The sequence below is a fragment of the Acipenser ruthenus genome, chromosome 2 (genome assembly GCF_902713425.1).
Source record: "Acipenser ruthenus chromosome 2, fAciRut3.2 maternal haplotype, whole genome shotgun sequence".
NCBI classification, from domain to species: domain Eukaryota; kingdom Metazoa; phylum Chordata; class Actinopteri; order Acipenseriformes; family Acipenseridae; genus Acipenser; species Acipenser ruthenus.
In genome coordinates, this window is record NC_081190.1 from 102,623,510 (window position 1) to 102,649,590 (window position 26,081).

The window sequence follows — 26,081 nt, forward strand, 5'->3', positions numbered from 1 at the left end:
TAGCCGCACTGCTGTGTACTGCTAGGCTCGCGTCAGTCTTCACAGCAGAAATACAGTGTTGTCTCCTGAGCCTAACACCCCCCTCCACCTCCCCTGGAGAATCCCAGGCGGATTTTAAAAGCGTGCCGTCAACTCATCGCCACAAGCCCTGACACGTGCAGGCGGCTACAGGCACAGCTTGCTTAAGCGAAGACAGAAATACAGATTTATACCGGGGCAGAGTGGACATTTCTTTCTATATTTTACATTTCTTGTTATTTTAATCTGTTTAGGAGAGCAGGGTTTGACAGGCGTTTTTTTTTTTTTTTTAAAAAACATGCCCCAGGTGGAGAGACAGAAAGATCAGACACTGCTCATCAAATAGCAAATACACTCTCATTTATGAAAAGGTGTGAATGACTGATGCATCTTTAAAACTGAAGTGAATTAAGGCCAGCATCAGGACTATCCTTGAAAAAAAAAAAAAAAAAAAATCAAGACTGGTTAGTATAAATAATGTGTAGTGGTTACAGGTAATTGGTGTGAATCAACCATCAGAATTGTATTAATATAGAATGGCATGCATTGCATAAACACTGTATATAGAATCGTAGCTGCACTGCAGGGAATCACTGTACAAGGTTTCAGTCGGCAGGTGAAATGACCTACTGCAGCAAGTGCCAGAATTCTGATATCTGACAGCATGACATGTAATTCACTATGTACACTATGTACGAGATGTCATTTTGAAAACAGTGAAAACACATGACTTTTTATTGTGGGGTGTTCTGAAGTAATATTAAATACTACAGTATACTTCAATAAACATATTTATTTATTTAGTATTTTTACTGTTGACTTTTGTGGCAGACATTCAATTCAATGGGATGTTCCCTGTACTTTCACTGTAATTTTCTGGTGGTGAGGTAGTTTCTGGGAATCTGTTTGTTTACACTAAACTACAGACCACTCCCTAGTATAATGTCAGGAGGGTCTGAGCTTGCTCTGTGTTTATGACTTGGGCCATAACTGAACAATTGCCCAGTTGAATCACAATTCAAAACAGACTGCCAGTTGTATATCTCCGAACACAATTTGTTTTGCAATTGGTTTTGAAGATGCGTTTCCTGAACACACCAATTAGAACAACCATCAATAAAAGCAGCCCTTGTTATTTTACCCAAGATTATCTCCCCAATTTAGAATGTGCAATGCAGCAATACCCCACACAGCTCAGGAGGACTGAAGTTCAGTGGGTGTCCTTCAATTCTAGGACCAAGCTAATTGTCTCTTTACACACAGGAGCTTGAAAGTAGATGTCTGCGAGCTACTACTGTAGGATCTGGAAGGCCAGCTCTGCAGGTGTCTGCTCTGTGCTCCCCAGGAGATGCCTGTAGCACGGTGAGGAGAAACAGTACCTGCACATTTTTCCTCCCTAACCTGTGGGTGAGCCAGAGCCAACTTATTGCTTCCTATGGAGTCCCTAACAAAGAGCAGAACTCTGCACAGAGTTTCGAAATGCCCATTGTCTATATAAAGATTCATACTGCAGAATGATATACCACTCATTAGATAGTCTTATGTACATGGACTGCTGACAATTATCCAGAACCAAAACTGCTTAAGAGAACAATCCAGAATTACTTGTGTGTCAATATTTCTGGGCCACTATGTACTTTGAATGATAGACAAAAAAGTAAATCAATCAATAAATGAATACATTTGACTAAAGGACAAACCATCCCCTTTAACTTACACCAGTACCACTTAAATGTAATACAGCCCAGTGCATTACACATTTCAATTAGTTTTCTTTGAAAACCACAGACAGGGGAGTCAATCCCATGAAAGTCAAGGACAAAATCTGCACTTACCTGATTGTGAGGCTGCATTGCACTGTAAGACATGCTCTGATTCAGTAGTCCTTTATGTTTCAAGAGAAGGATGCGCTTCTGCTCTTCGCTTAAGTGGGAAGTTGGAGTCGACATTTGTACTTGGGCTTGAGGGGGCACCTGTTGCTGCTGCTGCTGCTGCTGCTGGGCTGCCTGTTGCTGCTGCATGTAAGGCATCATGGGATTTTTATTAGGGTTAGCCATGGGAGGCGTCATCCTTTGGCCCATGTGGTCCATCGCACTGAAATGGGTTAGGGGTTTAGTGTTGCTGTAAGAGAGCATGGCGGCTTGCTGCTTACTCATAGTGTTTTGGCCCATGCTGTTTGGCTGTTGGCTGATCATGTTCATGTGGTTCTGAGGGAGGTAGTTATTCATAGTGGCCTTCTGAGAGTTGCTCGCCATGGGAGGCACCATAGGGTTTTGGTTGTTAAAGGCTTGTGGGTACATCATTGGGCTATTTGGTTTGTCGGGGTTGAATGCCCCCCCGTACGGACTGGTTGGTGGGCCGGCGGGTGACCAGTTAGGTGCTGGAGTCTGTTGCTGCTGCTGCTGCTGCTGTTGTTTCTGCTGGATAAGTTTTGCCCTTTGCTGCTGTTGGGCTGCCATTTGCTTCAACTGTTCAGCGGGAGACAAGTCAGGAGTGGAGGATGGAACTGGAACACCACTGCCCTGACCAGATGCTGCCGCCGCCGCCGCTACCGCAACCACACCAGAGCTAGGACCCCCTACCACACCAGGACCTTGGTTCATCAGAAAGCCATTTCCAGGCCTGGGTGCTTGGGCTTGGGCCTGGTTGGGAGTTTGTGGAGACCGGGCCACACAGTTTCCCGGTGAACTTACTGCCATGGATACAGGGGGAGGCTGCTGATGTGGTGGGGTACTATTGGAAGCCGTGGTGAACTGGGGACCTGAAGAGGAAGGCCGCACCTGTGGGGAGCCCATAGGAATGCTGAAGGGTGAGCGAGCAGGGTCATTCTTGATGTTTTGGGGAGGGGGAGGAGGGGGAGGAGGAGGGGGAGGAGGTTCCTGGGGGAGGGGGGCTTGGGCGGACGGCCTGGTAAACTCAGCCTCCCTCTTCTCCTCAAAGTCCTCGTTGAACAAGTCATGCATGTCGTCCTCCGGCACCGTGTTGGCCAGCTCATCAATGAGCTCCTGCCACTCCTGGTCATTGAGATTGATGTCCGAGAAGAGCTTGTTGTGGTTTGAGAGCGAAGTATCTGAAGACTCAATCCCTGTCGTATCGTCCAGGGGCTCCTGCTTCATGTCCTTGCTTTGCAGGAAGCCATCATCCAAGTCCAAGGTGCCATTGACCTGCAGCTTTATGTCTGTCAAGCCTCCGTTTTTGCCCAGGTCATCCGGCCGGCCGGGGACATGGTTGTTGCCGCCCCCACTGTTTTGTATGGGTAGCGTGGGTTTGATGTCCATTTGGTGGAGAGGCGAGACGGAGGGCACTGGTGGCAAGCTGTTGGGTAAACCGGCCAACGAGTCCAGGCCACCACCGGGCCCCTCTTTTCGTAGCCTCTTGGTATTTTGTGAATAATTCCCATCGCAAATGCCGTTCTGCTCCCCATTCAGAGGCGACCGCGCGCTATCCAGTTTTCTTTTCACAGTTTCTTGCAGCTGAAAGAAAAGACAACAGACGGAAATTAGAATAGTCACTTTTTGTAGTCATCTTAGTGTGTGCCTTCAAACCTTTTTTTTTTTTTTTTTTTAAACAATAATTTAGATGTTTTTTGCAGTTATTTTCAAGTGGAAGCATGTGGCTCATGATATGGCAACCTTCCACTGTGGAGGATCTCATATGTGGTAGATACTGTACCAGGCTAAACCCTCTGCAAGGGAATCAAATGAACAATCTATTGTTCTCAAACCAATCAACTACATTAAGAATTCAGTTTGAAAACCCACATGGACTATAACATTATCAGGGCATCTTTGTGTTTATAGTTAGTGTTAACAACAGCAGATGTGCAAGCTTTGAATTGACAACTCTGGTAGAAACTGTAGACTTATAAGGCTGACATTATCTGAGGATGAGAAGATATTAGCTTGTGCAGACCCTGTCCTAAAGCTCGCACTGTATTGTAAGTGTGCTACCGTACACCTGAAATACAGCCTAAGCATTCAATAGTAGTTTTAATGTCCTCCATTTCTTAAATGGTAGTCAAGTTGTAGACCATCATTTAATATAAAAAGCACACACTGTTGGAGAAAAACTACTGACAGAGTCTCACTATATCCGGTAGTTACAGTATCTGCTGGCACGGCTTGAATAATAACTGTGGCAGCTTCATTAAACTACAGATCTCTGCATCACCCTGTATTAATTACACTTCAGACTTCCTCACTAAAAAAGATGGGTGTTTATTCCAGATGCAAACAGAGCTTCTAACTTTGCATACCTTTCATCACCATAGACCCAGATAAGCTCAATTTATGGCTCCTTTCCAAAAGAAAAAAGAGATTAATTCCAAGATAAATATATGTGCTCCACTTTAAATTGTTTCCTGTGAATAAAGAGGTTTATCCATTTTGAAAAAAATCGATTCCTGCTTAATAATACACAGTATTTACTATGCAGAGCACAGTACAATTGTTTTCTTGGCACAGTATGAGGCACAATAATGCAGTTGGTGTTTCCTTTCCACATAAATTCATGTTTCTTTTTTATCAACTGTCTTTAAAATCAACAGAAAATGAGGGAATCCCACAGCTGTTTGTATTGAGGTATTAAATAGAGATTTTTCCGTCGTAAAATTTACAGTTTTTCTATACAGTAATACTGTAGATATTTAGTGTATAAATCTCAATGAAACTGTACAAACCGACCTTTTAAAGAAAGACCCACAACCACAATGGTGTCCTGATGTCCATACCTGGGGTTATTGTTCTATAATTTGTTTTCTGACTTGGTCAAGCATTACAAAAATGCTTGTTTGTCATCCCCCCCCCCCCAATGTTAATGCAGCCTGTAGCACACACAAACAGGCACAGGGAATCTCATTTGCTGTCTCTATCAATGGTAGGGAAAGATCAGAGCACTTCAGATTGTCGGTGAGGCTTTCATCTGTTTAAAAGTAGCTGCTTTTGCTCCATTTCCCACCAACAGCAGCAATTCATTTGTCAGAAAGAAGAGCACCACTAAGGTGCCGTTGTTATAGCAACCTCCTGATCTAGTGTTCTGCACGCCCCCCCCCCCCCAGATTTCAGTGGACAGCTATGCCAGTAATGCACAGGAAATGACCGGTAACACTAAAGCCATTATTGATTGTTTGGTCCGATACTACGATGAAACCAACTTATCAAAATGTCTGCATGAATATTTTAACATTTATGTTTCTTACAGGACAGGGATGTTTTTGAAAATAATGGCAGGCAGATTCCCCTTATATCAATTCTCAAGTACAATACATGCTTTTTTTATTGGATTGCTCAAAGAAAACATTTTTTTGCACAGGCGATAAAGCTGATTCTACAATACAACTGAAGCCACATTAAATAACCAATACATTTTTGCAAATGTAAAAAAAGACTATATTGGAATACATCTGTTTTGTAAAAGGGACACCACTGTTTTTAATGAATTTGGCTTTAAAAAGAGCAAAATATTTTAAGGGAAACAATTCATTGAAAGTGTTGAATCAGTGCTACAATAAACTACATCAGATCTGGACACTCATTTCTTTTATCAGTTGACAAGTGTTTAAAAGATGGAAATGTTTTCTTTAATTGCAGTGGAAATGTAGTGTGACTTAAAAGAAATATATCAAGAGAAAAAAAGAATAAATGCTTAAATGGTGTAGATAAAGTTATTGTATGTTGACGATAAAGTTATTGTATGTTGATGAAAAGATGCCTCAGAGATTCTGCCAGACACAACTCCCATCACCCCAGATTTTGATATAATCAATATCTGTGCTAAAGAATGTACTAAGCAGTTCTCTAGCTGTAAAACTAGAGTTAGACATTTGCATGCATGCTTGGTCACCTCCACTATACTGTACACTGGCGACTAACTATAATTTAATAAAGATCTTTGTGTGAGAAGCCCAATTCAGTTTTAAACTTAATGGACTCAAACTGCTACTGGTAAGTAAGCCAATAGAAAGTAAATTTTGTTGTACAAGTGTCCCGTTGAGCCCAGTCTAAATTGTTTTAGCCATGACAACCTACAGTACCAGATTGAAACACCAGACAATGGGAAAACTAAACTAAAAAAAAAAATTCTAGGATTACCATAGAAGTCACAATAGTCAAGGACTGTATGCTTTACTGCTTAAGAAACAATATGGTCACCATCCATCTTAATATAAATATTATTAAAAATGGCAGCATTTCCACAGGGACACCCAACATATTAATAGATGTTGTCCTTCATTTTGACAGTGAAAAGTTTTTTTTTTTTTTTTTTTTTAAAGCAGCAGCAGAACAAAGCGGGGAAGTAACTTTCCACCCCTTCTATATTTTGGGCCCAATATGGTAATTTCAGCTCAAGTGAACCACATTCTGAGCAGGTTTTTCCTTGAACCTTGATGATACGTAGAGCATAAGTGATGGAGAAAAGGGTTCCAGGGTAGGTGCAAAAGAATAGCTGTGTAACTCACACCCCACATAATGAGAATGTCTCTTATACTTGAATAAACACCCATTTGGTTACCTTTAATTACACCCCACCTCCCCTTGGTCCATTTGAGCGATATAACCAAATCCTCCTCATCTTAAAAGCCAGTAGGTTGAATGACAGATCACCGTTTAAAGCAGAGGAAGTGGGCTGCTTTTACAGCAGTTCACAATAAATGATCCATTCCACGTTGTGTGCTAAAGCAACATTAAGGACTCAGGAAATCACTCTTTATGAGTTTTTAAAATCAAAACAAAATTTCCTTTTGGAAGCTTTTGGCTATATAACTTAAAAAATCTGTGTTACACAAAGTTTTCAGCCTACATTAAAATTAAAACATGTGGCACAGGCCAAATATGTACCTGTAGCATTAGCCATTTGCTAACCTACCAAGTAGGTTTCCAGCCTGAAGGACTCACCTGCATTTAAAAACTTTAAAACTAGTTTAACTGTTTGAAAAAGTTATCAGCCGCTACAAACAAGATACAAACGCACGCCGTTGTACAGCAGACAACAGCCCTCCTGACATCTTCACAAAGCTGTGGTAGCACTGCATGCCACTCCTGTTATTGCTGCAGTCCCCAGACCCCAGCGTGTCAACAGCAGTCTAGAGATTAATCCTTACACCCATATAGTGTATTAATCTCTGAGCTCTGGTTCTGTGTGAAAAGGACAAGAGAGGGGTGGATACTGTGAGTCTCATCCAGACACACAGAATCTGTGCCCTTTAACCTTTCCTGCATCCAGCTAGATTTGGTGTTTCTGCTGAAACATTCATATTATTTTCCATGCAATACCAGACTGCTGTAATCTCGGTTTAGTGCAAGTAGGGTAAAAAAAGAGAATGCCAGGTATTTTACATATATGAGATGACAAACTGAAGCTCAAGATAACAGGCACCTCCCTTCCCTCGCAGGGAATCATGTGTGCTAATAGGTCGGTGGGTAATCCAAATTAAATGCAACTCCTGTGAGTTTGCGAAAACAGCGCTTGCCTTTTTAATACCGCTGTGTAAACAGAACAGACAAAGAATTCACCAGAGGCTGTGTGGTCCAGTGGTTAAAGAAAAGGGCTTGTAACCAGGAGGTCCCCGGTTCAAATCCCACCTCAGCCACTGACTCATTGTGTGACCCTGAGCAAGTCACTTAACCTCCTTGAGCTCCGTCTTTCGGGTGAGACGTAATTGTAAGTGACTCTGCAGCTGATGCATAGTTCACACACCCTAGTCTCTGTAAGTCGCCTTGGATAAAGGCGTCTGCTAAATAAACAAATAACTATCCAGGGTAAACTGGGATCCGGTGTGGATTTGTTAGAATGCCAAAAAAAATAAATAAGCAAAAGTCTCTCAAGAACAAAACACACTAGATTATACAATTCTTTGCCCTTCTTGTCTTCAAAACTAGATTTAGCTGGCCTGTATCAAGCTGAATTTCACTGGAAATCAGTGTTAAAATGTTCTGCTTTTCACTTACAAAGGCCTTGGGTCTTGCTTATCGACAGGAGGTACTGTCAGTCAATACCCCATGCCTCCCTGTGTTCCACTGAGGCTGGTCTTCACTGTCCCTGTGGCCTGCCTCAAAACAGAAGCTGGTCACGCATCAGATACAAGCACTAGATTATGCTCCAAGAAGATGTAATACAGTGCAGACTCAATGAAAGTTCAAGTCTTACTGTATTCCTGACCTTTGCTCTCTCAGTTGCTTACGCTCCTGATTGGAAGGTGCCTTAGTGTTTGGTGAGCTGATCTTTATATTGAGTATAGTTCCAAAAGTATATAGAGAGGATACACGCTAAAGTATATAGAGAGGATACACTAGTCAAGCTTGTAGAGAGAGGATACACTAGTCAAGCTTGAAAGGAACTAATTAAAAATAATATTCTATTACAAACTATCTATTGTTTTTGAAGAAGAGACAAAATACAGCATTACACTGTAGTATACAGGCAATCTTTTTCCAAATGTTATATTGTGATTTCCCAATTTCACTCCAGATGCTCAGTGACAGCTCTGTCAACTAGGGCGATCTACTGGAGAACCCCAGTTTAGTCTCCCTGTATTTCACAGCTCAGTACACAATCGCTCAAACCACTAACCCTGGCACTGCGGCAGGTAGTTACTCAGCACAGTTCTGCCAGGCTGTCTGGTACGCTACCACTCAGCCATTCGACAGCTTCTCTTCTATGTGTTAGAGCACAGGAAGTATTAATGTCAGTATGCTGGGAATACACGCCTGCAGTATTAGCAAGACCACTTGTAATACTAATGTAATGTGATATTAATGAGCTTTGCATGTGTCCAAGCTTCACAGCACTGCCAGTCAGCCCTCCCCATTCCCCTGCTGCTAAAGGGGAGGGGTGGGAAGAGGGAAAGCACTCACTGGCAATCACTGCAACTGTAGAGAAACTGAGGAAGATGTCGCTACCTCTTGTTGATTGGTGCCGTCTCTGCCTAAACACTGCTAAACACCTCTCCCCTTTTCTCCAAGCGGCCCGGCTTTCCCTGGCTCATGCCTTAATGGGCGGCTGTTTAAACACAAGCTCTGTTTGCTGCAGTGGCTGACTGCATGTTAAACACAGTCCCTGAAACCCTACGCCAATCCAATAAAGGTATCAGCAGTTCAGTGCGGGAAGGCAATTACTACACAGTCCCATGTGTACCACCTAAGCCCTTGGAAAAAAAAGGAAGAAAAAAACCTGTTTGAAAGACTAAAGGGAAAATGTGATTTGGCTCAGGCTCACGTGGAGGCACAAGGCTTAACTGCAGCAGGGTTTGCTGAGGACAGGCTGAAATCGATCTGCTTTGTGTTTCAGGGGAGTGTGTGGGAAAGAGCACTGTGACACGTTTATTCAGATCTCAGCTGCTTTACAAGGGGCCAGTGTACTGGATTTCAAATTCATACCTTGACTACAGCAAGGCCCAGAATACAATTCAATCATCTGTGGCTTCTCCAAAGCTAAATATTGCTGTCTAATCTTCCTAGCTGTAAAAAACAAAATCACAAAAACCCAACAAGACTCATTTATTCAGTACTCACAAAAGCATAAAGCCCAGCCGTGTCATGTTAATGTCACCTTGTCTTAACCTTTTATCGGTTTCATATAAGCGCAATTACAGCACAGATTACAAAAAAAAGGTTTTACTGATAACATTTTTAAAAAATGCTATCTGAAGGTGTCACCGTCTGACCAAACACAACAACACTGCAACTACTGTATATAGCACCTTTGAAGACCAAAACAAACAAATAGTGGAAGATAGGTGGCATGGTGAAATAGATGTGCTTGACTCACTGAGAAAGAAGATCTGAAAAAAAGCAAATACATTAAATGGATTACTTTTCACAAGTTTTTACAAAGGAGGATTGGGACAACATGCCCCCCACGTCGACCTGTTCCTGTCCAGTTTTAAATAACTTTAGCATAACACAGGCAGAAGTATTAAAGGGACTAGGAGCTCTTAAAATAAACAAATTCCCTGGGGCGGATGAGATCCTCCCAATAGTACTCAAAGAAATGAGAGAAGTTATTTACAAACCGCTAACCAAGATCATGCAACAGTCTCTTGACACAGGGGTTGTACAGACAGACTGGATAATTGCAAATGTAATACCGATCCACAAAAAGGGAGACAAAACCGAACCAGGTAACTACAGACCAATGAGCCTGACTTCTATTATATGGAAACTAGAATAAGATCCAAAATGGAAAATCACCTATATGGTAACAGTGTCCTGGGAGACAGGTCAGCATGGTTTTAGGAAAGGGAGATTGTTTAACTAACCTGCTTGATTTTATTGAGGATGCAACATCGACAATAAATAATTGCAAAGCACATGACATGGTTTATTTAGATTTCCAGAAGGCTTTTGACAAAGTCCTGCATACAAGATTAATTCTCAAACTGAACGCAGTAGGGATTCAAGGAAATGGATTAGGGAGTGGTTAAAATGTAGAAAACAGAAAGTACTGATTAGAAACCTCAAAATGGAGAGAGGTAACCAGTGGAGTACCACAGGGATCAGTATTAGGTCATCTGCTCGTCCTAATCTACATTAATGACTTAGATTCTGGTATAGTAAGCAAACTTGTTATATTTGCAGATGACACATGAATTGTCATACTTGCCCCTGGCATCAGATAGGGGCGGCCATAAGGGAACAAGCTGGCTGTTACTAAAATAAAGACTTTTTTCATTTTATTTTACTTCAATTTTAGTTACCAGGAAACTATCCGCTGAGACAAAGCCTAGTTGCCAGAGGGTTTTTCAAGCAGGAGCTCACTATGCTGCATTCAACTCCATAGGTATCAACCTTTTTCTTATAACAAATCTTATTAAAGAACAGGTTTTTGTGCCTCTCTAGCAATACAGGTAGTGAGAATCATTTTAATGAGTATCTGCCAACTGCAGTGGACTGCAATTTGTTATTACTGTACACGGCTGAAATTGCTTGTTTAAACAGCAATTTAAAAGGTGTAATATCCCACCCGGTTTTAAATAGTATACTCTAGAGTGGTGCAATTGAAAACACCACTTTCACACACAAATGCCACTACTGAGCCGTCTCAGAGACATTAAAAAAATGATTTCAACTGCCCATTCACACAGCACGAAACTGCGCAATCTATGCCAGTGTAATACCGTCATAACCCTTCCAACACAGCCAAAGGGATCAGCGAGTACAAATTTCAAACCTGTCAGTCACAGATCATTTTCATGGTAACCGCGATTCGCATTGCACACCTTCCCTTCTATTTGTGAATTCACCTCCTCGTCAGACTGTAAAGTTAACAATTCCTTAACTTATTCCAGACTCCAATTACTACCTCGTCCTTGATCAGCCATTGCATTGTATTTGAAAAAAATGAACACACGTAACATGTCATGAGTGACCCTAAAACCCGTCTTTCCTTGTACAAGGTGCTAGCACCTTTTTTGAGTGAAAGGTGTATGTGGCAGAAATGGATGGCTCTTTGATAGAAACAGCTTAATTTTTTTGAAGTTTTCCCACTGATGATAGGAATGAGAATGTAAAAGATGGGAGACCGGCTAACAAGGTTTAAGTTTTTTGCAGGCATCAGGCTTTTAAAGACTGTCACCCACACCTATGGTGGCTTTGTCAGATTCGCTAAGAGCAGAAACTAACCCAAGACTGTCACAGCTCCTGGAAGCAGGCTGATCTTTGGGACACAAATTGAACATGTGTGAAACTGCATGTGTGTTAAAATGTTGTAATAATTGTACTGTATTTTAAAGAATATAAAGCCAGCAAAAATACTAAATGAATTGTTAAAAAACACTGTTCAGGAAAAAATTTTATAATATATATAATATGTTCTATACTCCTGTTTATTCTGGTATAACAGTAGAAATTATTATAGAAATCATTGTAAGTAGGGCTCCCGAGTGGCGCATCCAGTAAAGGCGCTCCTCGCAGGATGTGCCCTATAGCCTGGAGATCGCAGGTTCGAGTCCAGGCTATGTCACAGCTGACCGTGACCGAGAGTTCCTAGGGGGCGGCGCACAATTGGCTGAGCGCTGCCCGGGTAGGGAGGGCTTAGGTCGGCAGGGGAATCCACGGCTCACCGCGCATCAGCGACCCCTGTGGCCGATAGGGCGCCTGTGGCTCTGCAGCGGAGCCGCCAGATCTGTGTTGTCCTCCGGCACTATAGGTCTGGTGGCATTGCTGTGGATCTGCAGTGCGAAAAATGACGGCTTGGAAGGAGCACGTTTCGGAGGACGCGTGTTCCAGCCTCCGTTTCCCGAGTCGGCGGGGGGGTTGCGAGCGGTGAGCCGGGGATACAGATACTAATTGGGCATGCTAAACTGGGGTGAAAACCGGGGTAAAATAATTGGCGACGACTACATTTTTTAAAAAATAAAACAAAAAAAAATAAAAAATAAATCATTGTAAGTCTGAGTAAAGAAGGAGCTGGGTTGGGGTCATGCTGACCAGAAATGCATGTCAAATGAGTGACATGCTTATAGCCTTGAGAGAAAAGGCAGAAGCAAGCATTTTATTAATTAAATTAGAAAAGTTGTCTAAATGGACACTAACAGAAAAAAATAACTCTAGTTTAGAAACTAAACAGAGCCTCTATAAGAATAACAAACTCTATGAAAATAGCCAATATGTGTTAGTAAAGTTAAAATAAAAATAAGTGTTTTATTTGTATGAGGTTTTACTAAAATAAAAACATAAGTCTTCTTACAGGAAGACTGAAAAGGCAGAAAATGAGCATCTAGTTTAACTGGCTCAAGAATGTGTCCACAGTTTCTTATTTAGAAAAGTAACGAGCTTGATCTGAAAGTAGTCTTGAAGCTAAACACAGGTATTCTAGAATAATTCAAACAGAATATAAGTGTACATGTTTTATTATAACAGAAGAATTGTTAAGTTTGAAAATAAGACAATACACTGCAGACTGTATTTAATAACTAATATACAGTAGATTTACTGAAGGAATTTAATTGATTGGTAACCTTGCTTTTGCCTGCTTATAGCAAAGCTGTGCCAGGCGTGGCTAAGACAAGGAAAAAATGTGTCAGGATTTGCTGGTCAAGTGCTGTCCTCAGTTCAAAGTTTTTGCTATGTATAAACCTTTAAATTAACTAACGAGAAGTACAAGAAAAACACTTTTAATGTTCACTACTTCATTATGTTTTAAAAATTAAAGAGACCTTGGTAGTTGCTTGAAATTGCGATGTGGACCGTAGAGATCCGTATCCGTAGAGATACCGGTCCGAGTCGTCTCTTGAATCCGGCCAAAGCATGACTTCATGAGGTGAATTTGGAAAAGCGCTGACAGCAGAGTTTCGCATAAATTAAAACTAACCTTGGCAGGTAAACAGGGTGTCTGAAACCTGCTTGAATGGGGATTTTTAAGAAACAGAGCGAGGAGGTCAAGCTTAGTTTAAGAATTGAAAAAGCAAACATGAGACTACTACATTTAACTTTCTATAGCCTGGATTTAAATGAAAATAAATGGATCTGTAATTATAGACTTAAAAGTTTGCCATGAACCTTCTAACAGACTTTATCCAGTGTTATTTTGTTAAAACACATCTATACATTAAACAAAGCCTGCCTATTGAAAAAAATGTTTTGATGTTAAGAAGGAAATATATTTTAAAACCCAGGTTGAAATAATCAAACAGAGTAGGTGTTATATATATATAAAACATCTCTCTATATCTATCTATCTATCAATATCTATATATATATATATATATATATATATATATATATATATATATATATATATATATATATATAGTAATAGAAACTCACCCACTCGGGTTCGTTGCCCCTTTAAAAATAGACCCGACACACAGAAATTGAGTTTTAAAGCGCGGTTGTGCTATTTTTTTAATGAACACAAAAGCTCTTTCGGAGCACTAACTCAACTTTCAGGAACACCCTGACTAACACGGGACAGCTACGCTGTTTCCCCGTCCTTACAAAACACAGGTTTGACACCGCACTTTTTAATTCCCGACTGCCAGGAAGCAGAACACTCCTTTCTGCCTCCTTCTCCTCAGCAGCTCCGAATAATCTGACTGCCTGTCCTTTATACCCTGCACCCGGTTCTAATCTAATAATAATCTCCAGGTGCAGGGGCCCATTAAGATAGAAACAATTAACAAAACTCTCTCTATCTATATATCTATATATTTGTATTTTATTCACTTGTGTGCTGTATTAAGAAACTCCATGGTACTGAGAAAAAAATAACATCAGTTCAAAAGTTCACCTCACATGTTTTGTCCAATTAAATTTTAAAGGCGTGACCGCTGCTTTTTAACTATATTATTCACTTAAAAGACAAGGATTGTAAAACAAACCAAATCATTAACATAAACATAAAGCAGAGAAAAAATTCTATAAAAGTTGAGGCAAGACTTCAGTCAAGTATCACTCAACTTGCAAGCTGGTTGCTGTTTGGTCGTATTCAGAAGTCTCTGCCTTTGAAGACAGCTCTTGTTTTTACATTATATCCTTCAACTACACTTCCATATAGTGGAAGGCAAGAACCATTTTTAATGTATATCTCAAATATATTGATGCATTGCTGTAAGGTATAGGAATTATGTTTTAGCTTCAGAGAGTGATATATTGGATGCTCTAAGATTTAGTGGTGGGTGTTTTTAGCTTTTTACATGCATGGCCTAAGGGCAAAACATGTTATAAACATAAATTTATTGAAGTGTTAATGCTGTTACACCTGTGAAGGCACAGGAATGCCCAGGCTGCCCATTAGCTGGGATCCGGTAGTCTGTAAACTACTTGATTCATTATTAAGCATTGCATACACCAAAGGAGTACTAATACTACTCTGATTCATTAAAACTTCAAATTGAATGAGTCTGTGTGATTTTCTTGATTATTTAAAAGTTGTCTGGATACATTGCAAGCCCAGTGCATGAACAGTCCACTTACAGGAGTCCAAAACATCTCTGTGTCCTCCTTAAACATCTCAGAGCATATATATATATATACATTATATATATATATATATATATATATATATATATATATATATATATATATATATATATATATATACACACACACACACACATACACATTATATATAAATATATATATATATATAAATATATAAATATATATATATATATATATATATATATATATATATATATATATATATACACATATATATATATATATATATATATATATATATATATATATATATACATACTGTTTATACATATATATATATATAAATAAAAAGTATGTGGAATCTGACAAACACCAACGACAAAAACACGTCCGGTATAGTTACGTGGGATCTTGACTTTCAATCCACGCCCACTATAGTGCTTCAGTGCCGGCATAGGATTTCACTCAGGAGTTAAGACTGTTCATAAAATATGATGGCTCTGTGACACTATAGGCAGTTCACACAAACCAAAATGCTACATCAGTGCCGGTTCTGAGCCATTATAACTCATCTGTGTGAAAGGGGTATAGGAGTATATGGTTTATGACTTACATTTTTAACTTGAGGAGCAGGCAGTAGCAGAAAAAAAAACACAGTTAAACTGGGAAGCCAATGATGTCTTATTCTGTTGAGTGCAAAAGGAAGTTATTGTGCATAAAACAAGCTGTAATGAAAGCGACCAACACCTTGCAAGGATCATGAGTTCAATGACACCATGACTGGTTAAACTAACACAATGAGTACCTTCCTGGGTGAGAAGCAGAGTTGGGGTCAATTCCTGTTTTCAATTCAAATTCCATTTTCAATTCTTTTTTAAAATCAATTCCCAAATTCCAATTACCAATCACTTTTAAATCAATTGGAAATTAATTTTAAAAAGGAATTGGAATTGAAAAACAGGAATTGACCCCAAACCTGTTGATAAGAATATACAAAGTAGAATAAATCAAAATTGAAGCAGTGGATTTTGGCAGAGGTCAAAGGTCACCTCATGACCTGGGCAGTATTTGTGCCACACCATTGGAAATGAAGTGTTTAAAATGTATCTCATGCTGATTTCACCCTCTAGGTATTTTGGTCAAAATATTCTGTAAAAATTATTTTAAGTTTTTCCTTTTGTTTTCTTTAATACTGTTCATGTTGTATAGGTCGGTACATAAAAAAAACATCCTTCTTTTCCATCTCAGGCTACTCCACACAGCCCCCTACTGGGGTCTCTGGAGAATATGTGGTCTTCCTCTTGATTACTGCCTGCCCCTGGTCAGCTGTCAGCTGCCAGCTGGATGGCTTGCAAGAAAAACTTCCTTCCCCATTACTACCCCCCTCCCCCGAGAGCAGCCACTGACCCCTCCGCTAGACCTGCTCAAGTCCCTGCCTCAGCGCTGGTTTATACTCCTTGTGTTGTCACAGTGCAGAAGGGCAGCCACACTGAACTGCAGAGTTCTGGGATTATAGCCACAAAATCACTAGCAATAAGACAACCACCCCTTAGAATCAGCTGCAACCACAGCAGTAGAGAGAGTGTCTATCCACAGAGAGGGTACTGTACAGTAATGTGAGCTCAACCCTGACCTGGATGGACCTTCCTCCATGGGGTTTAGAAGGTGGTACAGTCTTCATGCCTATTGAATTTCCCTTTCAGATTGACTACATCCTGTTTTCAACAGACTAGGGATCCCCCCCCTCTTTCCAAAAGCTGAACTCAACCAACTTGTGGGGGGCCTACTGTAGTCTTTCAGCTGAGGAACCACAAAATCAAATTAAAGGTAAGAATCTCGTGGATGTTGCATCAGTATCTCTGCCCTAACCACCAGGCCACAGGGTCACCACACTTACGAGCAGAAAGCTACGGTTGTTAGAGGGGGCTGGATCACTATATTAGGGTACAGACAAACTCCTGCAGTCGACACAGCAACACAACTTCAGTAACCTGATCCTCACACTCTATATTTGTGTCGGATATGAGAAATGCTTGTCTCACACACTCGCGGCCACAGGAAGTTCTGGGCTGGATAAAGCAGCTGTGCTGTGAGGGGGTGGGTGGGGGCAAAGAGCGAGAGCACACACATGCAGGCCAAGGCCAAAAAAAACAAAAGCAAACCAAAAAACCCTGCCGTTGCAACTAAACGCACCTTTTCTAAATTGGAGAGGGGTCCTTATAGGACAAAGCTGTTTGTTTTTAATTTAACTGGCCAAAGTATGTTGCAAATTTGTTATATAAAATGTCTTTACAAAACAGTACTCCCATAAGGGTTTAAGTTATTCCAGGTTATACCATGAAATGCCACACAAAGGGATCGCTCTGGTTGGCTCAAACTACTACAGTACACAGTGGGAGTCAGCTTTCCATCCCTGACCTGGCAAAGGAGTAGGGATGGAAGCTAGGCTCCATTGCATACTGTAGCAGTTTGGTCCATTCCAGGCTTTTAACATGAGTGTAATACTTTGGCTAGTCAGGACAGCATTAGAAGAAAAGCTCAGGCAGGCCTACAGTTGAATCGTGTTTGAACCATTGGAACAGCCAAATTAACAGAATCTTGAGAGCGTAAACTATAGCCAGTGCATTATCTAGCTTTACAACTTATGCACTAGAAAGTCTTAATTGAGCATCTGTTATGATAAACCTTGAGACCAAAAGTCAGTGACAAAAGGTCAAATATGAAGATCGATTTGGAACAGTTTGCTCATAATAAACAATAAACATTATAAACAAACAAACAAACAAACAAAAAACAGTGTTCCTGTCATTACAGTTAGGGCCAGCGGGACTTCCCTGCAAGCTTTTGATCAGTCCGTCAACATAAACAGCAGCATAGGAACCCTCGCGATGAGTAAACAATGAAAGCTGGCCTGTCTGGCACCGCGTCCATGTTGCTAATTTTGTACCACTTTGTCTGAGAGGTATCTCTATCTTAATAAACCTGATTGGACGAGACGCAAGGACTCTCGGCTCTCAGGTAATCCTTATCAAGCAATAGACTGTGTACTATAACAGCACACGTCTGCTTCATAAACTAATAGACAAGCCAAAATGAGAAGCCACAGCCCAGTTAAACATGCAGTCCTGCTTCTTCCAAAGCGCACAACAAAGATGAACTGTAAATGAATCCAGGGTGGAGAAATCTTATGGTCTTAAGTTAAGCAAGTGGTGTCTTGCTTGCTTGGGATCCTCACTGTATACATCTACCACTGAAGTAATGACTTTTGAGCCATTTCAAGAGAGAACTCTCTCTAGAATTGAGCAATGTGGCGGAAAGTGCAGAGGAGATCGAGCAAAAAGACAAGCTTTTCATGCCAAATGGCCATTTCCTGTTCTTCATATTCCTTATGTTCTTATGTAACTTAGCTGGAATTCAGCTCTCATCTCTACCAAATAATAAACTTCTCAACCTCTGAGTATGTTCAGTAATTTGATTAACAAATGGAATGTACAATAAATATCCCAATGAGAGCGTAACAAACAATCGACACAGGAGAGACTGGCACCGCAATTATGAAGTGCAAACGTCACTGCTAAACAGACGGCTCATACTAAACTGACACTTATTAAAATGTGTGAACATTATACCCAAAGCAAATTCCTCAAGGGTCTGCAGGCACAGGCCTATACTGACACAACCACAAGAGTCACTCATTTTGTGCAGAGTCATCACAGTGTGCGATAGCCTTTTTAAGCTGCTGCTCTTCAATACGAAAACAATATTTTTCTTTTTGTCTGTCACTTATTATTTCCACGTATTATCTTTATTAAAAGACATATCTGTCACCAGCTTGCTATTAATATATTCCCACAGTCAAGTTCCCTTTTTTTTAAATAAATAGTTTTCTTGAATAATGTGAAGGAGGCAATTCCTTGAAACTAGGCTGAATTTTGTCTGTTGGCATCCTGTACTGTTGACAACAGTAAGATTAATCTGAGAGCCACAGGCCATGACAACACAGAGGTCCTTGGCTTACTATTTCCGGTCAAATAATTGAAAAGTTTCGTGGTTTGTACTTGTGTGATTATATCCTTGGTCTGACAGAAAATCTATGACTTTAGAAGGAGGGGCCTGAATAAGCTTGCAGACATTTAGAATGTAGGAGCTAGAGAGCACCAAACATACTCTACACACAGAGCAAAACATTCGATTATTATCATAACCCTGGTTCCCCGACAAAGAAATGTAACCATTACTGAATGGCTGTTTACCTCCTAAAGACCTGAATCCTGAATACGAAGCTGCTTTATACCAAACCTTTGTCCTAGCCTCTAAAAATTAAGCAGGCTTTCGCGATAGAGAATGTCTGCATCTCACTTACCCACTTTGCAGAAGTGATAGTGAGCAAGAAACCCGCTTTAAATGAAAAAAAATATTTCAGCTCAGCTGAATGCAGGGGCTCAAATGGAGGCTCCATGAGTGCCTTAAGCACCATGTTTAGCCTTCAGTGAGGAACAATGTCCTTCATAGGTGGCCGAAGCCACCAAGCCCCTTTCAAAAATTGCCCCGCCAGGAAGTGAGCTCCTGGGGAGACCGATTCAATCTTAACATGGCAAGCTGAAATGGCAGCCAGATAGACCTTTATTGTGGAAGGGGGTTTCCCCATAGTCAAATAGGTCCTGCAAAAATTGCTATATTACTGCCATGGGACTAGTCGTGGGGTCAAACCCATGAGGCAGACACCACGTTTGAAAGACACCCCACTTGTACCCATACTGGGAACACGTGGACACTGCCCTGGCATTTTGTAGGGTGTCAATAACCCTGTTGGACAGACCCAGACAGCTCAAATGCCGCCGTTCAGGTGCCAGGCCCAGCAGGTCGCGGCGCATCGGCAGTCTCCATGGCTGGGCGCTCAGGAGCTGCATCAAGGTTGAAAACCAGTCTCCTGGGCCAAAATAGGGCTACTAGGAGCACCTTGGCCCGGTCCTGATTTATTCCCAGACACAGCGGAAGCAAGGCAGGTGTGCTAACGCATCTATTCCCAGCGGGTCCCCGGCTCCTATTATGGAGAACCAGAGGGGACACAGTGGGTTGATTCCTGGGAAGCATCTATCTCTGCTCTCCTGAAACTCTCCCAGATGAGGGTTGAAGGTGGCCAGTGACAAGTTCCCCGTGGGCCTCGCCTGAGTTGGAGACTAGGCACAAATTAGCCAGTCGTCCAGACAGTTGAGTACTCTGATGCCTTTGTCTCAATGGCACCAAAATAGCTTCCATGCAGTTCAAGAGTGCACGCGGAGCTAGGGAGAGACAAATGGCAAGACACAGAACTCATATGTGGTTCCTTGAAAGGCGAAACCGCAGGTACTTCCTGTGCGCTGGTTTATGGGAATGTAGAAATAGAGGTCCTTGAGGTCCACCGTGGTAAACTAGTCGCCTGGCCTGATTGACTGCAACAGCCATTGCATTGTCAACATCTGGAACTGTCTTTGGCTCAGATGCAGGTTGACCTGTCTGAGGTCAAGTGTTAATCTGAGGCCACCATCCCGCTTTGGCATTAGGAAGTACCTGGAGTAGAACCCTTCCTCTATCTCGAGTGGGTTTATCATGTCAATAGCTGTTTTTTTTCAGCAGAGCTGTCACCTCCTGAGACACCACAGTGGTGTCTTGTGGGTCTGTGACTAATGTAGTCACGCCCCGAAAGGGAGGGGGACTGTGCTTGTCTGTGGTGCACGGACACCAAAGTTCAGATGGCTCCGAGAAGGAGCCCTGCTTCCTGTAGCAGCAAACCCCTAGGGCTGCTGTTTCGCCTGCACCTTCTGTCTTTGCACAGGTGAACCAGCTCCTTAGTGGATTCCTCCCCGCGGTGAGAGCGCTGCAGCATCTCATCCACCATGGGACCAAACGTATGCTCTGGAGTGACCAGGGCGTCCAACAGTGGTGCTTTGTTCCCGTCAGGCACCCGTGCCTGGAAAAGTCAAAAGCTGCCTGAGGGTGGCACTGGATCTGTACAGGGTTGGTTCGGTACACTAAACTAAACTAAACTAAACTAAACAAAACACCAGGTGGGTTCTGGATTTGAACCAGGTCGGTACTGGTTCGGAACCTGGTAGGTACCAGTTCAGTGGCTTTGGCACCTGTTCAGAACTGGGTCGGTTCGCACCGGTTGTCGGTTCGGTACCAGTTCAGTATGGGTTCGGTGGCTTCGTCACTGGGTCAGTTCCGCACCGGTTCAGTGTAGTTAATACTGGGTCAGTTTGGACCACGACACTGAGGTAAGCCTGCTTGTTAGAATGAACTAACAGCTTTCGCAATGGTGATGCTAAAACAACAAATCAATCAATTTTTATTTTATATAGCGCCTTTCATAGTGGACCACCATCACAAAGTGCTTTACAAGATGCAGTAACAATAAGAACATCCATAATACTTTAAATACAGAGAAATGCATAATACATGCTATAGTTTAAAAAAAAAAAAACATTGCATAATACATGATAGTAGCTTAATTCAATAGCAGCAACACAGCACCTAATAGTAGATATCAGGCTTAAAGAGCATGGAAAGCAAGAGAGAACAGGTGGGTCTTGAGAGTAGGGCTGCAACGAAGGGTACATTTTGACCTTTGAAGGTTCGGAACACATTACCAAAGGAAGGTTCGAACCTTCGATGGTACTAATTTGCATAATTTACTGGTGATGTCACCATAGCTACTAGTTTATATTTTATTGAAAATCCTATTATTTTACAGGTAATATGGAATAAAAAATTCACATGCATTTTAAAAATACGTTATATAGAACAATAACCATGTTTTTATAATTTAAATAAAAATAAAAATACATGTTGTTTTATTTACACGTAATTGATGCTGCTTGTGATATATACAGTAAGCTTGCATTGCACCAGCATCAACTGCAGCTGACTTGGACAAAACAAAGCTTTATTTAACAGTCTCCGTTCCAAGCAGGTTATCGGTCACAGTCACATTTTACTACTAAAAAATTAATAATAATACTAATAATAGTATGAACTTATACTTGTCAAGTGACCCCAGAGATTGGTTATACCTCTATAACACGTGTCGCTTGCACAGTTTACATTCAACTTTTTTTTTTGGTCTTCTGGACATTTAACAAAAAAATCATAAAACAGCAGAGGGGTTTTGAGACATTTCTTTCAATACACCTTACGCTATGCAACGCTTTGCTGTTGAGATGGTGAATGAAGAAATGAAAGGTTTTCCTCTGGATAACACAAGCTGGGAGGGGGGAGGGGCGGACGGTGCTCAGTTTTCGAAATTAAAATGATTAGTGTTGGTGTATATTTTGTATTTTTCAAACATATTCCATCATAGCACTTCTCTTACACTGTCCTGTACATTAGGTATTCAGTACATATCTTATTGAAGCACTACAACCGCTATAGGTACGGCCCCAGTGCATTGGCATACTATACCCTACTACTCCATACAGCGCCATAGAGTTGCTACCGCATAACAATTTGGTACAATGGTAGTGGATTTTAATACAACTTTTGTTCACGTAATATGCATTATACAAATCAAAAGATCGAATTTTGCATGTGAGTGACATTTAAATGTGTGATTTTATAGTATTAAACACATTGTCAAACGGTTTCTGTTAAAAGAAAAAAAAAAAAAAACAACAGCAACAACAACAACATAGATACAGTGCGTGAATGCAACTTAACAAACCTTGACGAATTCCTGGCTAGCGAACAAACCTTCAAACCTACTAATACAGCCCTACTTGAGAGATGATTTAAAGCGAGCGACGGTGGGAGCGTCACACACCAAAGCTGGGAGAGAGTTCCAAAGAGTTGGACCCATGACGCTAAACAAGCGTTTTCCAAGAGTGGTGCACTTTTGCTTGGGGATAACAAGCAGGCCAGAGTCGGAGGACCTCAGCTTGCGGGCAGGGACATAGCGGGTCAGCAGGTTGAGGAGGTACTCGGGACCTGTGTGATGAAGGGCATTGTATGTTCATTTATTGTCAGTGCGATCATGCACCTCAATGCAGCAGTATTTGCAGCGCTATGCATCCTCTGCCTCATCAGACCCACTTCTGCTATTTTTGCTTTTTGTATACCTTCGAAACATTCATTTTCTTTTGAACATTCATAAACAGATTTATGTTTTCTCCCCATTCCTCAGCCACTAAATATTATATTTTTGTGCAAGTATTTCAATTTAGTTTTTGATCAAGCTAGTAGTTATTACGCCCAGCAATTGCCACATTAATCCGACTTTGATTGGTCAACATAAATCAGGTGATAATGTGTTTTTGAAGTGACAGAGAACCACGTTTGAACGTTATTTGATCCTCAGACGTCTAAACGTCTGCTGTATCCTAGGATACAGTGTAGGTCTGCTTATTACAATGTCAGTGTCAAAATAAAACAGTATTTTAATCAAAATATTGTGTATTTCCTAAAAATGGTACCAGGAAAATATTGAATAATAGACAGAAATCGGGTATTAATCAGTAAAAACCGATGTCCAGTTAAAAATCCTGTATTTTTTCTGTAAAATTCGGAATAAACCGCAAACGCAGAACACTACTTATCCATTCCCATACACTGTATGATGTTTACAATCATTGATTTCAACAGTGTTTTAAAAAAAAAGTCTTCAAAAGTAACAGGTGACTAAGATTCTAGAGGCACAGACAGGATGGTGGACACCAATGCAGAGAAAAAATTATTACAAATAAAATATCGGCGTAACAGACCTCAAAAAACGCCCAGAAAACAAAATACATGACATAGAATAGGGACTAATAAACAACTGTCTAATAAGAAATGAAAAACGGCAATTTTGCTCCATGCCTCAAGCAAGTGAAATGAAATGTGCTTCCTGCCAGCTTAAGCCTTTGCTGCCCAGTGTCCAATATATTTGACATTGAGAAAATAGGCATTACATAGGATATGGAAACATACCCTGGGCAGTAAAGGGTTTAAATAAAAACACAACAAAAAGTAGCAACCAGTTCTGAGGAAGACAACCTCTTTTACCACTTGGCAAGTGACGAAGGATTCCCTGCAATACAGTCGATGCTTGAAGAGTCAACTGGTGCTTCATTCAGGAGTTGTAGAGAAAATGATACACTTCTGGCTGCCTCCCCACCCTAGACCTGTTTGGGTGTCGCAAACAAGTTGAGAACAGCCCCCTCCTTACTCAGCTCCAGCTCCAGCTCCCTTTTACTTTGTGGTTTGCGTTCATACTTGTGTGTGTGTGTGTGCTTTGTGTTTACCATCAGCAATTTCAAAGCTGCTGACAGAGCGAAAGAGAGACTGGAGTGCCTCTCCAAGTACAAACAAGGAAATCTAGACAGCAGTGGAAGGCTTTACAACCAGTGGGGACCTTTACACAGAAAGAGAACGAAAGAAAGAGAGGGGGCAGGGGGAGCCTCCAATCCCAGATTAGCTTCAAGATCTGCAGGGGGTTCCGTTGGCCTTGCGGTCAAGACGACCCCAGGGGCTCCGCTGTGGCGATCCCCCTGGCCCTTTAAACTTGTTAACTCTCTTCAGCAGTTTGGGCCATATTCTTAGAACTTTCAGACACAATATCCATTAACAAAAGCAATCAGTGACATACTGTTGAAATGTAATCTCTGCAGATTTTTTTTTTTTTTTTGGAAAGGGTATGATGTTTTTATTATTTTATAATGTAGTGCAGAAAATGTGTGAGAGAGCAAGAGATACACTCTCAACTCTTCACTTCCTCGACCCCTTACAACCCCCACCCCCCTTCCCGGTTAGTGGGTGAGGCTTTCAGACGCCAGTCAATAGGAGTGAAATAGGAGCCCTTCAGAACAACAATTAATTCTCTCTCAGTTTGGATGCCTACCAAAGTAGCAGCCTGCATTGGTCAGCATTATACTGGTTTGCACAGGTGTCAGTGGAGAAGCTAAAAAAAAAAACGTCGGCAATTTCTATGTTATTTCTAAAAGCACTGGTTAATATACATTTTATTTCTCAATGTTTTTACTTGTATTCAATTATAAGTTTATGGGGAAATAAAACTATTTTTTTCGGTTTTGCTAGAACTACCACCTTGGGTCAAGAGCAGGGGTCGGTACCATAGGGAGCAGCTGATGCAATCAAACATAAAAAATCAGTAGCTACAGCATCCCGTGAGCCACCTCGGCTCTCCTGCAGTACTGCTGGCCGTCACTTAGTGCCTCCACATTTCTTTTCCACAGCAGCAGAGTGAAGTGGTCATGTGACTTAAGGCACCCTGTAGCGTTGAATTACAACACATGATGGGCTGCTGAAGGAACATTCTTTAAAAGTATTTTAAAAAACACTGAAATGCACTTAGGATCTTTTCAAAGCAAGAGTTTAGGGTTCAAGATCCCGTGCAATTCTGGCTCCCAGTATAGTTATATTCTATCAGCTTGGTGAGTTTTCATTCGACTCTAAAAGCATGAGAAATAACTTCTAAGTAGAGAAGGCATGACTATAAGTGTGACAAATACTCACAGCATATTATTTATTCGGAAATGCTTGCAGTGTTTTGTCATGCATACAGGAGCAGAACGCACACTATGCATTCTTACTGCTCAAATAGTACAGCTATGGTCAAACATTTTGCGTCACCCTACAGTATTAACTAATTTTGCTTCATAAAGTATAAGAAACAGGCAGAATAATGTTATGTTAACATATTAAATTACATACCGTTTTGTAGTTTTCCATATACTTACCGAAAAACTGTCAAAAGTTGAAAAATGTAACATTTCGAAATCTAATATGAAATTCTGTACTACTATTATGGCTTCCAGTAGGCACTTTCAATATCATATTGTAGTTTATTTTATTACATGATAAATAAAACATCTGAATTATGTTGAATCTAGATGATGCAACACTTTTGGCCACAGATGTACATACCCTCACATACAGGAGCTGTGCTATTTTAACAGAAGATTAACAACAGAAATGAGTCTACAGCCTTTTCCAATAACCCACAATAGTAGAAGATTAGAGTCAACTTAAGTAACACACACATCACAAGATAAACATTACCATATGGCACTTTTTGGCTGTGTCTCAATGTGTGATTGTGTGTACCGTTAGTCTAAGTATATATGTGTCAAAATATTTTATTGTTTTGCAGTAACAGGTTAGAGATCACAGCAGAATAAACCAAAGAGTGCAGGTGGTTACTTTCCTCTG

At 41.0% G+C, this 26,081-nt stretch overlaps 1 protein-coding gene across 2 annotated transcripts in view; it reads right to left on the reverse strand.

Annotated features, from left to right (window-relative positions):
* Positions 1–26,081, reverse strand: part of LOC117408761 (mastermind-like protein 3) — a 157,431-nt gene that overhangs the window by 57,062 nt on the left and 74,288 nt on the right. For both annotated transcript variants that reach the window (XM_059004895.1, XM_034014041.3), the window contains exon 2: positions 1,854–3,491. In XM_059004895.1, the coding sequence (XP_058860878.1) occupies positions 1,854–3,491 (1,638 nt within the window). The remainder of the gene's footprint in view (positions 1–1,853; positions 3,492–26,081) is intronic.